At 41.6% G+C, this 13,796-nt stretch overlaps 2 protein-coding genes across 8 annotated transcripts in view; both read right to left on the bottom strand.

Moving 5' to 3' along the window:
- arhgef10la (Rho guanine nucleotide exchange factor (GEF) 10-like a) overlaps window positions 1-9,914 on the bottom strand; it is a 110,620-nt gene extending 100,706 nt beyond the window's left edge. For both annotated transcript variants that reach the window (XM_077572919.1, XM_077572922.1), the window contains exon 1: window positions 9,656-9,914. The gene's annotated coding sequence lies outside the window, so the exon portion shown is untranslated. The remainder of the gene's footprint in view (window positions 1-9,655) is intronic.
- A 765-nt stretch (window positions 9,915-10,679) lies between these two features.
- Window positions 10,680-13,796, bottom strand: part of chd5 (chromodomain helicase DNA binding protein 5) — a 37,890-nt gene continuing 34,773 nt past the window's right edge. For all 6 annotated transcript variants that reach the window (XM_077572819.1, XM_077572820.1, XM_077572821.1 and 3 more), the window contains 3 exons: window positions 13,465-13,628; window positions 13,240-13,366; window positions 10,680-12,621 (listed from right to left, as the gene is read on the bottom strand). In XM_077572819.1, coding sequence (XP_077428945.1) covers window positions 12,503-12,621; window positions 13,240-13,366; window positions 13,465-13,628 — 410 coding nt within the window. In that variant the 3' untranslated portion in view covers window positions 10,680-12,502. The remainder of the gene's footprint in view (window positions 12,622-13,239; window positions 13,367-13,464; window positions 13,629-13,796) is intronic.

Below are 13,796 nucleotides of genomic sequence, written 5' to 3'. Positions count from 1 at the left end.
CTGGGGGCCGCTGGCACCCAGCTAGGTCCAGGGCAGTGCCCTGGTGGGGGGACACGGGGGGCAAAGCCCCCCGAAGCTCATGGGTTTTCCGTGTTTTTAAGTACTTTCAATGCACTCACATGACAAAGAAATAGACAAAACAACAGCATAAATTTTCAATGTATATTGAACTATCCCATATAAAATGGCAGTTTTAGTCAACTCAAAATCAGTCACATTCAAAAACATTGGACTGTCTTTGCTTTTAAAAACTATCACTGAGAATATCATCATATCTAACTAATGTGATTACTAAGTTAACACATAAATAATGTTGAAGAGTTCAAATTTCATGAACAAATAATTGTATCATGACCAAATGAAAAGTAACTCATATTAGAGCATACCACAAATGTCTTTGTTATAGCAGAAGATGTTATCTGTCGGAGTCATGTGCATACACAATGAACTACTAAAAAAAAAAAAAAATTTTTTTTTTTTTTGGGGGGGGGGGATAAAAAAAGCGGAATTCCGCGAATTTGCGGAAAAATCACATCCCTGCTCTGAGATTAAAATAGTCTCCATTAGTACAGGATTGGTTGACCTTCTTATTTTACTGACCAAAATGTGGTAGCACACGTCTGAGCTTAGCGTGACGTCATGTGGTGTTCCACAAGGTTCAGTGCTGAGACTCTTACTACTTTTCTTGTACACTGTATGCTCCCCTGTATCAAATCTTCTCAACTCTTTATCTGACATTAAATTGTGTCAAAAAACAGACCAATCACCACATTGGGTCTGTGAGCTCCACAGTCAGGTGCAGCATTAGAAATTTTGGGGTACTGCTTGGCCAATCGTTGGAGAACCACTGACAGCAGTTTTTTCAACGCCAAGAAAGATTTCAAAGCTAAAGCCACCTCTAATGCACCAGTTTTGGAGAATTCTGTGTGAAAGAGGCTTCTAGGTCTGGAACCTGATGCCAAGGAGTCTAGTTTATATCTATGGTCGCTGGTTGTTAATAAGCGAGTCAGGCATAAGGAAAGACCACAAGCAGCGGGGACTCCAAAGACTTCTACCGTCGTTTATCCTTGGATATAAATATGCAGAAAAGATAAACACATATTGCAACGTCCCTGTTTTGTGTGGAGGTTAGCCACATATAATTCAGCATGTGGAAGTTAAGCAGGTAATTTTTCTGCTTCTGCGGTCGTATTCGAGGCATATCGAGAAGTGGGAAGTTTCAACAGTAATAAGAAGTTCAACCCACTTTATTGGGTTGGATGTGAAAAATGGATGGATAAATGTCAGCTTTGTTGTTAAGTCTCTGATTCACAAACTGTCATGTTGAAGAGACTTCTGGTTCAGGGACTCCATAACTCATGCTCTGCACATCTGCTGAGTTTATGAGCACATATTTTACAGAATTCATTATAAAATTTATGCCCTGTGATTGACTGTCGAACCGTCTCGGGTGTATTCTGCCATTGGTTCGATAGCTGCGATGGGCTCCATTTCCACTGACCCTGAATGGGATAAGCGGAATAGAAGATGGATGGATGGACGCCACGGACGGACTGAAACACTTTAGTTCAGCACTTCCTGGTCATACTTGGACAAAAACAAATATGGCCCAGGGGCTATATTGTCACAAGAACATTGTAGCTCGGTTGCCGTAGCGACCAGGAATGAAAACAAGCAGAGGTCTGTCTGACCAGAACGTGGAGCTAAATAGCAAATAGTCGTTCCATTTTAAATAAACTGCAGTCCTATGTACACATACCCTTCGATAGTATATATCTGGCTACCTAGCTAGCTAACTCAAGGGTTCGCAAACCTTTTGGTTAATTCATGCGTCAGAATTTTGAGGAACACGCAAAAAAAAGTCAATTTAGCCAATTCATATTCTTTAGAGAAACGGTGTTGTAATATTATAAGAATACTATTTTATTTTTAAAAACAAAACAAAAACGAAATTAATAACCAGTGACAAGCGCAAAGACATATTTTGGCTGGATAAAGAGTTGTAATCTTTCAAATGACAATTGTGAGGTTACGGCAAGTCAAAATGGCGGCCAGCTCAGTGAAAGGAATTTTACTTTGGATTGTTGTAATTGGCCTTGTGAGGGAAAATATAAAATAAATAAATAAATTAAAAAATAATAAATCCATAAAGTTAAATCGCTATTCATGTTGATGTCAGGCTTACGTGATGGTAAGTCACAATCGTATTAAAGCTTTAAATTGGCCCAAACCTAAAGTAGGAAGTAGTAACTTTTGTTTAATTGGTGCTTCGCCATGTAAGCATGCACTTCTTTTTTTTTAAGGATACAACACAATAATTTATTGCGGATTATTTGTGTGGATCCAGCCACAAAAAGAGTAGCTTGCTAGCTAACTAGCTTGCTAGCTAACTAGCTATGACTTTTCAAGGTGAAAACCACATTGTTCGTCTCATCCCATTTGATTTACGGAGCAACTTCAAGATTCACGTCAGCACGTGACCGCTTCCATCTCTGATGTACACGTCCAATTGTTTTGACATTTGACGGCGAGCTGCGACACGTCCTCTCACACCCGAGCCTCGCTGACTCATTTCTGGATGCTTCTGCCGACTTGAACCGCCTTAGCCTGCAGTGGAATGTGCGTGAGGTGTGACGACTATAATGGATACGTTCACATTATATAGCAACAGAACAGCTGGTGGCTTCCAGTCCACTTCAATCCGCAAACAGGCTTCTTTTTACAAACCTGTATTTTTCTATGGCCCTTTTGTCCACATGCAAACCGGGTTTTTTTTAGATCATAGAAAAAAATGACAACTGCAGGGAAACACTGTTCAGGAAGAAGTCATTAAGGTTGGGAGTTTGTCTATTCTTCCACTGTTATCTTCTTGCGTATCATTTTCGCCTCTGACTGAGATTCATTGTCATTTTCCTTATTATATTAGCTCATGAAATCTCAGGGAGGTGAAACCAAGGCATTTATATTTAGATTTCGTAATTGACTGCATCACCAAATAAATGTTGTTGTCTACAGTATAGCCAAATTTGACAATTTAATTGACACCCGCTAGCTGCTAGGATAGGATAGGTTGGTTCCCCAAAAAATATCAGCGAATCGAGAATTTGTGGACCCTCACATACTTGCCGTTTGAGACCCAAAGATACAGAGACGTGTTTTTTTTTTTTTTTTTTTCTGGAACCAACCCCAGTTTTGAATGGAAAACACTTATTGGAGGGTTATCTGCGTATTTTTCCCCCAAAATTATTATTTTTTTATTATTATTTTGGGAGGCTGGTCCAGGTCCCTATCAAATAGCGGGGGTTCGAGTGTACACACAAATGTTTTGTACACTCGTGTTTTTTTAAGGAGAACTTAAGATGAGCTTGAAAATATATTGGGTTTTTTTTTGTGTTATATATGCATTTTGTGATCACAGTTTGTGGTTTATTTATGGTTTAATCTATTAATATGGGCAGGTAAAAAAAATATTTAGGGGGTGTCAGTACAGAATCTTTCAATGTCTGAGGACGGATGCATAATTTTTTCAGAATCTGTATGAAAAAGGCTTGTCGGTCAGGGGACATGGCACCCGAGTTACGTCCAGGCCTGGTCAGTATCCAAATTGAGGGTCCCGTTACTTTGGCATGGGCTTGACAGCCTGCCAATGTGTTTTGGGGCAGACGGAAATGTTTGTAAGTGCACTTGATGTGCAAAAAAAAAAAAAAATGTGTTAACCTCGACCCAGGTCTACGCAGGCATCATCTTTGGAGAGCTTGAAGAGTCAAGCTGACAGGTCGTCCGTGCAGATTTTGGGGGATGAAAGACTTTTGGATGAGTCATGAAAAGACTCCAGCTTGGACAAAACAAAGCGCCCCGGGAGTGAACAGAGCAAAAGCTATTCTTTTTTGGAGGGTGGAGGAGGTAATGAGATGACAGAATGGAGATGAAACCGACTCTTACACACCCATCTACTGACCTACATACAACTCGGAGGGGGGGGAAAAATCACCCCCCCCCCCACTATTGAGCAAATGTAGTAATAAGTGGAGTGACGCTGCAAAGTGGTCCAACAGGTCACATAGCTGAACAAAACTTTGTGACTGACTGCTGACATTATTGTACTGAAACTTTGTTTTCTCAATATCAAAAGCGCTATGGAAAAGTCTGCCTTTTTGAAGGAAGGTATTCATTTAACAACCTTCATTTTAACAGGGACATGTTATGGAAAAAACACCCTCACGAAATTTGGCAATAAAGCCTGAAATCTTTTGTCCTCTACTGAAGTGGTGTCTTTGTATCTCATTTGCATGATAACCATCCTAGCACAAGTTTCTCCACTATGACCTGATCATCTAGGCTGGCTGAAGATCCAGAGCCACTCTCAAGGGATAGACATCCAGAAAGTGAAATGGTCCAGGGACATGCTGTTATATAAAAGTGTCCTGCTGTGATATGATTTGTCAATTAAAGCTCAACTGTATACTTCCAAATCCCCATTTGCACATTTAAAGAGGCTTTTGAAATGCAAATGCTTTCGCACTCAGGGTTGGATTATTCTGGTTGAATTCAGTTGATGGGTGTAAAACCTTAATGTGTTTTGTTTTCCCGTTGGTGGATGGGAGGTCTTGAGTCAGTGGTCTTGCTTCGACGGCATCCAAGACATGTTTAGTAAATCGATGGTTGGCTTGGTCCACACACGACAGACTATTGTGTTTACAACAAAACCAATTAACTGCACCATTTTGTATTTGATTACCAAATGGAACAAAGTACAGAAGTGCATTGCATTCACTTGAAAAAAAAAAAAAAAACTCCTGTTTTTCTAACAAATTTTTAGGGGTGTTTTTTAATTTTCTGTTTTTCAGAAAAAAAAATTCTGTCATACAAAAAAATACTCAGAAAAACAGAAAAAAAACATTCAGAAAAACAGGGGGAAAATATTCCCCCAAAAATTCTTCTGAAAAACAACACCAGCTTCTGTTTTGACTCGTGGCTTGACTTGTTGCAGACTCACTAACGGCAAACACTTCCTGTATGCAATACGCTTCCGTAGAAACGTAACAACCAGCTTGCTAAAATCATGCCGATCGTTTGTATGTACCTTAACTGGGCCAGTAAGTGATATAGTTGAAGGTACGTTGGAGGTTTGCGGGAAAGTGTCCGCCATTGGCAAAAGTGTGCAACAAGTCACTTGGAGTTCAGAGGTAAAAAATAAAAATAAAAATAAAAAATTTTAAATACAAAAAATACTCCGAAAAACAGAGCACCAGCTTCTGTTTTGTGGAGTAATTATTTTTCTGCTTTTTTCAATAATTATTTTTTCTGGGGTTTTTTTGTATTTTTTCTTTCTGATTTTCTGAATGTTTTATGACAGAACAAAAAAATATTCAGAACAGATTTTTTTTTTTTATTACAAATCTCCCCAAAAAATTGTCAGAAAAAAATGAGTTTTTTTTTCCCCAAGTGAATGCAATACGTTTCCATACCAAAGGGTTCTACTGGGGTTCCTATGGCCGTTTAAGTTCATGTCACCGGTTGCAACAATGCATTTCCAGGTTGCTAGCAGCAGAGTGGAAACCGTTTTTACTGGCTCGCTTGAAATAACGAGCACTTAAACCTTTACAAACAGAAGTAAATCTGCCACAAAAGGATTCTTTTTTTTGAAAAAGCAAGACTGCAGCAAATGACCCTAAAAGTCACGTACGGGAACAAATGACGACACTGAACAAAACGTTGGCAAAACGTAAGCGGGAATCACAGATGAGGAAATGCAACTTTTTGGACTTTCCTCAGGCCAAGCAATTGCACAAGACTCAGCAGACGAGGCCCCCGAAACAGTGCCAGCAGCTGATGATCTGCGACGTTTCCTTCCGCCCTGCCTAAAGATTTACTAGCAAGCTTGAACCCAGCGCCAAGTCCTTGAGGACAGACCCAGGATGTCTTTGGTGGGCTGGCACAGGTGCAAGCCTCGACAACCCTAACCTTAACCCTAGCTGGCAAAAACCGGACAACATCGCCTGTTGCATAACAAACCATGAGTCACTAGTGTACATTTAATTCAGACTCATTTATATTCCTTGGAATTCTATATCACAGCGTTAACAAAGTAGGCTCCGCCTTTGGTCCAAAAATGACAAATACTGACAGACGCTAGTGTAATCAAACTGAAGGAAAGAAATTGATTGAAATTGAAAGAAATTGAGAGGAAATGGCAATCCCCGTGTAGTGTGAAAACATGCCCCCTTCTGATTGGACGCCGTGTTGGGTTAGCATTTTGGGACCGTTGGAAAACGAATCTGAGTCTCATGCCTTGCATGCACCGTATTTTAAATCTATACATCCAAATAGACTTGCATGCTTGCAGTATTTCAGTACATTACATTAAAATATCGCCAACTACTGGTCTGGCAGGCAACAAAAAACACGTTTTTTTTGCAGAATCCTGCTTCAATTGTTTGAACATTAGGCACAGTCTGTATTTACTGCCATTTCTGGCAGGCTGTTCGATACAAACGACACCGACGTGGAACGGGAGGGACAGAGTCAACCCAGCTGTGAAAAAGTGAATTTCGAGACATTTCACTTGTATTGTTGAAAGCGAGAGTCGACTTCTGAAGAGCTTTTCATGCCACACCAGAATCTAGTCATTCCTTACAGAATGTGCTAGCTTTACGACGCCGGAACTCTTCCATATAGATTCTTAAATGCAGAGGTGGCAAACCCAGGTCCAGAAAGTAAAAACCCTGCCACAGTTTGGCTTTAGCCCCAAGTGCTAGCTAGCTAGCTAGCTAGCTCCCTAACAGGTAAACAAGCACCCAGGGAGCTAGCTAGGGAGCTAGCTATCTAGCACAAGGGGCTAAAGCCAAACTGTGGCAGGGTTTTTACTTTCTGGAACTGGATTTGCCACCATGCTTCTTGAACGCACACAATCATATAAATCTGTTACATAAAAGACTGTCATCAATAGTGTAATTATTCAACACAAACAAACCACTGTCACATGAGGCTCACCATTTAGATTAGCTAGCTAGCATACTAGCCTAACTAACACTAGCATAAACGTACTGTTTTGGGCTATTTTCCACAGGGCTCCGACAGTTCCATCTTATTATCGCCAGTTTGTATTTTGGTAGACAAAAGCAATCAGTCTTCCACGTAGTCGCAATCGTGCTCGCGTCACCAGTTTGCCTTTCAGCTGCCTTGCTGCATGCTGCCAACGCAACCTTGCTAATAACTTGACTAATGTGATGGATGTGCTGGAGGAGCAGTAGCATCCATGTCGCCGCTGTCGCATTCGAGTCAAGGTCACCCATCTGTGCTCTCAGAACAATGGCGCACTGCTTTCATAACGTGTCACTGTTGTGGCAAGACAACACAACGACTGTATTGATCTTGTCAAATCCAGACATAGCAATAGAAACCGGATGCTACTAGAATGTAAGAGCTTGAATTTCTATTGAGGCTTTCTGTTTGTTTTAAAGGGTTGGATATGGTTCTTTTATGATTAGACACTAGTTCCCTTTATTTCTTAGCCCCGCCCCCTCACTCATGAAATCAAGTCTATTATATTTATATTGCACCAATTCAAAACATACCTTATCTCAAGTCACTTTACATTCAGCAGGTCAAGAACTACATGCTTCATACAAAAAAAAAATGCTTATTATGATCAGTATTAGCACTATTGTGGTTATTATTGTAGTAGTTTTATATTTATTGAAGTAAAACTAAACATAATACAAAAATAATTCAAGTTTGTTTTATTTTTTTGTGCCAAAATGCATGTGTTGTTTTCTTACAAAAGGCCGCTAGCTTAAAATGCTAACACAATGCAAATGTTGAATGTCATTTTCTTTGTCTTATGTTGCACTGTTTTAAGGTGTAAAAGAAAAAAAAGAAAACGAAAGTAAACGGCAGAAGTCTAAATAACAATTGGCTGATTTTAAAAGGGACAATTAAATCGTCTGGCAGATTAATCGGCCGGACCTTAGTTTTGAATTACAAACATGATCACGGAGCAAATTAGTTTCGGCTCAGGCAAATTTGGATCAACAACATTAGACAAAATTGTTATCGATCAATGAAGTCACCAATTTTGGGTTGGACTGGACACTTATTGCCTAAAATGTTGTCATCTAAGAAAGACTTTTTGAAGCTTGGGAACGATCTATTCCTCGTGCACGCTCTCTAATGGCGTGTTTGGATGACTTTGCTGTGGAACAACAAGCCCATACGACACAGTTGGGACAAACTGCAAAAGAATTCTCACACTCTTTCCTGCCGTCATCATTCAGGAAGTCTTTCAACACTCAATTTTCCCTGGCCTTGTTGCGTGGAGGGCACACATGCCCGTTGTGCGATGTTTGCCTGCTGGGTGCCGTTGTCAAGCGAACCTTCACCTATCAATGGAGGCCTGTGCGCGTTGCGGGCTTCCGGGGGTGCGTGAATGGATTTTGCTGTGACTAAGAAGGCAACAATGGGATACAGTGAGCCCGCGCACCCCGATTCAAGATGGAGGAAATGCAAATTAAGACTCTGCTTCTTCCCCTTTAACCCTTCTCTTCCCAGCATCAGACTCCAGAAGACACAGCGTGACGTCCATCTTGAGGGGAGGCTGTTTATATATCGGTGGAAGCAAGTTGTGGGCTGGCAGCACAGTGGACGACTGGTTAGCATATTTGCCTCGCAGTTCTGAGGTCGTAGGTTGTCAGACAGTCTCACATATGCCAATGTTGGGCGGAATCATCGTCAGTACTCACCAATACCACTAGTACTAGAAAAAAAGAAACCTCAGATCATTTTAAAGAAAGATCTTTTGTTTATTTCTGAAAAAAAGGGCTGAACAGTCACTCCGAAAATTAAAGAATTTAAGTTTTAATAAATTAACAAAAGTGTTAAATAAAACTAAGAGCTCCAGCAGTTGTAACTCATGACACTATGAAGTTGGATAAATAGGACTGGGCGACGCAGCTGAAAATTTATGTCAACTGTGCAGAAATGGAGTTGTGAATTTTGAAACAACACGCTAGAAATGAGCATTCCAATACTTACAGAAATGGCATCTTAATGGTGGGGTAGGCTGGGAATGTATTGGCTGGAATGTACAGTGCCATACCCAAATAACTAAACAAAAACTTCCTGATAGTAGTATCGCCACAAGAGGGTGCCCGTGACAGGTATTGGTGACGGGTATCGGCAAACTTTGCGACTACTCGATACGTGGTTATTTTCAGGATTATTGGGACCCACGTGGGTAGTAGGGTACAGACCATCAGGATCGATATGTTTAAAAATAAAAATAAAGACGTTTAATTGGCTGCATTTGGACATTTGACCGCCATTTTACTGTACAGCCTGTAAATTACCTTAGGTGTGTATGAGAGGATGAAAGCATGTGTGTCTATTTGTGCCCTGTGATTGGCTGGCGACCAGTCAGTGTACCCCACTTGAATGGATGGACAACGAAGTAATCTCCTCGTCGTGCAGGCCTTGCTGAAAGGTCCAGGCAACATGAGTCTCATCCTTCCTGGGAGGTTACCCCCAAAACTCATTAAGGCCCCTGGACCCCGAGTACCCACACCAGCCAGCACTTCTGCCTCCCCCATCATTGATTCTGTTGGACAAAGCTGCTGCCTCCGCAAAATGCAAACGAAAGAAGAAGAAAAATCCTTACCTCTGCGTCCTCTGGCTTGCTTTAATTCCGGTAAACTCCCATAAAAATCCCAGTTTTCATCATTGGAGGCGCCTTGTTTAGTGTCCCGTCGTCGGCAAGTTCTCCACGCTCGCTTCGCCGGCTACGGCTGTGCGTCGTCTCGCCTCTCTCCGCGAACCCCTCGCCGCCTTTTCAGCAGTGCTTTCCCCCCCGCTTCCATCCCTTTTCTGTCCTTTCTTCGCTTCTTCTCCCTCCACCCACCGTCCACGACCCCGCGCTGTTGCCCAGACAGCGGCAGGCACAAAAGCTGAGCGGCTGACCGAGGGGGAGCTCTCACGCGACGCCGGCCAATGGCGTGGCAGGCCCAGGGCGAGCGAGTGTCCAATGGGAGGGGTCGTGGGTGGGAGTTTGGACCAATCGCGTAAGAGGTTGTGGGGGTAAAGTAGGCGGGCGCAAAGGAATTCAGGCGGCTACTTCCGGTTTTCACGTCAATAAATTTTTGTGTAATGTAAGTTATTTTATTGGGGTAGTTAAAATTTCACCACTGATAAACTAAAGTAAAGATTTTATTACTCGAGTTGATACCATGTTGTTGTAGCACACGACCCCCCCCCCCAAAAAAAACGTTTATATTTTTACGTGCATTATTTTCCCCATGACTTCATTATCACTGTGCCGTAACATTAATTTATTACATTAGTTGCAATAATAATTGTATCACTTTTTATTTAAAAATGTGCCTTTGCCTCTCGTTATTACGTAGTATTTATTATTATTCAAACAATAATGCAGTTCATTGAAATAAAATAGTAAAATGGTATTTATGCCCTGCAGTTCATATGAAATAGCAATAGTTTTATGGTTTATAACTACACATACAAGCAAATGATAATAATAATAATAATAATAGTAAGTGGTTCAGATAATAATTACAATAATACATTTTTTTGCAAAATTTTCACTTCAGTGGTTGCATACTTAGTCACCTAACTGAACGAAAGGCCACATTTCTTTCAGCTCTTGAAGGCAACAAAGAGCACAAAGGTGTCATCGGAAGATTTATTAAAACACAATAAAACAAACCCACAGTACAAATCAAAAGATGACCGTTCACTTTGTCGTCCAGTCACTTGCCAGCCCAAGTCAAAAGAAGAACGTTCGTGTGCGTTTTGGGACGCCCCACGAGCCCCAAAGTGAACCGCCATAGAAAAAAAGCTTCAGAAGCTGTGCATTCGCTGCAACAAAAGGTGCCTCGTCAAGGTCTTCTTATTTTTTCAAGCTTTTGAAGCCATGTTCATTAGAAGCATGTACAGGTACATACGCAATATTTATATTAGACTGAAGTCTTTGTTTGTTTGCAGTAGACAGTACATTCATCCAGACTCCAGTTTGATTGCATTTGATCAGAATTATGCTGCCGCTGAGATCCCCTTCGAGGTCACGGCGCGGCGCGGCGGACATTCATTTTTTTAGTTTGAATTTTGACACTTTATTTACACATTTCTGAGGTTTCATCTGCAAGTCGAGTCGTTTGCAACAACAAAAACAACAAATACTGTAGTGCAAAAAAAGAAGAAGAAGATGCTTTTTAAACACTGTTTTCGCATGAAAAAAAAAATATGCTTGGGCAGAAAAATGAATAGGGTTCTTACGCTTCCATATCAGGACAATAAAACCAGAAGGTCACCTGAATGGACCTTTTGGATTAATCATCTCACGGGGACGTCATTTCAATTCTTACATACCGCAGCTTACACATTGTGAAAATAAAATGTAAAATTATGTGTCTCTTATAAATAGCATTCTTGATTGGACACCAAAGCCAAATTGGTTGGCAACAGTAGACCAAAACTGAGCTTCATATTAAGGTGTCACGATCAGATTAAGGTTTCAAGTCTTTACGATAGGTTTCATCTTGACTTCATAAATTGACACAAAACCATGAATTAAGCAACAAGGCCAAAACTGAGCTTTGATGATCCCACTGCAGTCTTAAAACAACCTGGTTAAGGTTAGAGTCCAAAGTTGTGGTTTTGAGACAGGGTTAGGATTTCAAGCCTTGAAACCACAAAGTATTCTGGTGGCCAAACTGAGCTTTGATGGTCCCATTTCTGTCCTAAAACCACCTGACTTTCAAATAACGGTTTCAAGTTCGGGTTTCAAGCCTATAAAACCGACAGCATTCTTGATTTGAGACAAAGCCACAAGCAAAAATGAACACGGAGGACTGAGGACAAAACATTGTTTTGATGGTCCCATCGCAGTTTTTCAACAAACAAAACAAACGCAAAAGGCATCTTATGTGCGGGGAGGGGATCAATATAAATATGAAGAAAAATCCTTAGATTCTTGTAATAACAGTCCCACAAATGGAGGCAAATCAATCAGTTCCAACGAGGGCCCACCAGCCCTCGGATCTTGCCCCGCCTCCCATCTTTATAGTGCAGCCAACATTCAAAACACAAACAATCACAAGTATCGTACTCACAAAACACACTGCAATGCGTCAAAAGTCCTGCAGGTGTCACTAATGAGGCCATCCGCGTGAGGTAAAGACCGTCGCGACCAGCGGGTGGCGCACTTCCAAGCATTTACTGCATCCAGGAAAAGGCTTTCAAAAAAAAAAATCAACACGACATGAATGACAACAACACAAAAGAAACCTGCACTAAATTGTCCACTGGGGGGAAAAAAGAGAGTAAAAGTCACATTTGACCTCAGTCCTGACATCTCGTCGGAGGTTCTTCATTCAAAATATCAAGTTAAAAAACCTTTGCAAAGGTAAAAGTGCAATTCTTCAGATTCAATACGTCTGCAAATGAAAAGAAACCAAAGGAAGGAGGACGCAGCCCGGGGAGGGAAAGCGTCTCAGTCCTCGATGCAGATGACGTCGCTGGCTTTGCCGGACTTCAGGTCGGGCGTGGCCGCGTCTCGCAGGAACTCGAAGGTCTTCTTGTCCAGGTGGCTGCTGGGAGGACCGTTGGACACTGGAAGAAAACGGTGCGAGGATTCATGTCACAATGGACGAGAAGAAAAACTCAGAAATGACAATTGATTGCGAGCGACCATTACTGAACTGCATACCTTGTATGCTGTTTTGAGATTTGTAAAATGGTCTCGTCAGTCAAAATCGGAGGCACACAAACTCAAAATCGCTAGAAATCGTCCACCATTCCAACAATTTTTGTCAGTCATGTTTGGTACCTTGTCTCATCTTTGGAAATGATATGGCCTTTTCCATACAGGACAGTAATTACTGTCAAGGACATTTGTGCAAATCTGGGGCGAAGCACAGTTGAAATCTGCGCAGGGGCAGGTTAGAACTTGCTGAGGTATTTTTGCAGTCGCGCACAGTTTTGGGCATTTTAAAATGTGACGCAAATGTGAACACAGATGATAACCTGTTTCAACAAAAATCCGGTGCATTGGAGGAGTGGAAATGAAAATGGCCCAGCATGAAAGTCATGTGAGCCTTTTCAAGGTCGTCTGGCTTCATAATCAACATGACTTTTATATACACGTTTTTTTTTTTTTTGCTTTGCCAAGGTTAGTTTGGCAACTGATTGTGATTTCAAATCATTAGGGTTGGCGTAGCTTGTTCTTACCACTGACGTAGGGCCCCAGAGGCATCTGACTGTAATTGACCATGGGCTGGCCCCCGGGGCCCCTGAAGGCACCCCCAAACGTGCCTCCGTACAGCTGGGAGCATGTGAACCCTCCCTGGCTGAAAGTCTGATTAAAAAGAAGAAAAAAAGAGAGAAAACCTTTATTTTACGCTAAAGTGGCAACTCTGTATTAAGTAAAAAAAATAATAATCTCCATCCACACACCTGCTGCGGCGGCGGTTCGCCACCTCGGCTGGTGAGGCGGCTCAGGATGCTGCGCTCGGACATCTGCAGGCGGGCCGACACGGGCGGGATGCGCGACAACATGTTGGGCAGCCGCGTCACGTCGGCCTTCATGTCGCTAAGGAGCTCCTCCAGCTGGTTCAGCACTGTGAGCGCACACACACAAACATTTGTATTTCAAATCATCTTTTCCCATTAGCATGAATGGAAATGCAATTAATCTGTTCCAGCCTCAACAACAAACAAATAAAAGAAAATGGTGTTATTTCATGTCATGTAAGACATTGTCAGTTCATAATTTAGCTTGCCGCAAC

This window comes from Vanacampus margaritifer, chromosome 8 (assembly GCF_051991255.1).
Source record: "Vanacampus margaritifer isolate UIUO_Vmar chromosome 8, RoL_Vmar_1.0, whole genome shotgun sequence".
Lineage (NCBI taxonomy): Eukaryota > Metazoa > Chordata > Actinopteri > Syngnathiformes > Syngnathidae > Vanacampus > Vanacampus margaritifer.
Note: the sequence above shows the minus strand (reverse complement) of the source record. Positions and strands in the feature narration are given on the sequence as shown.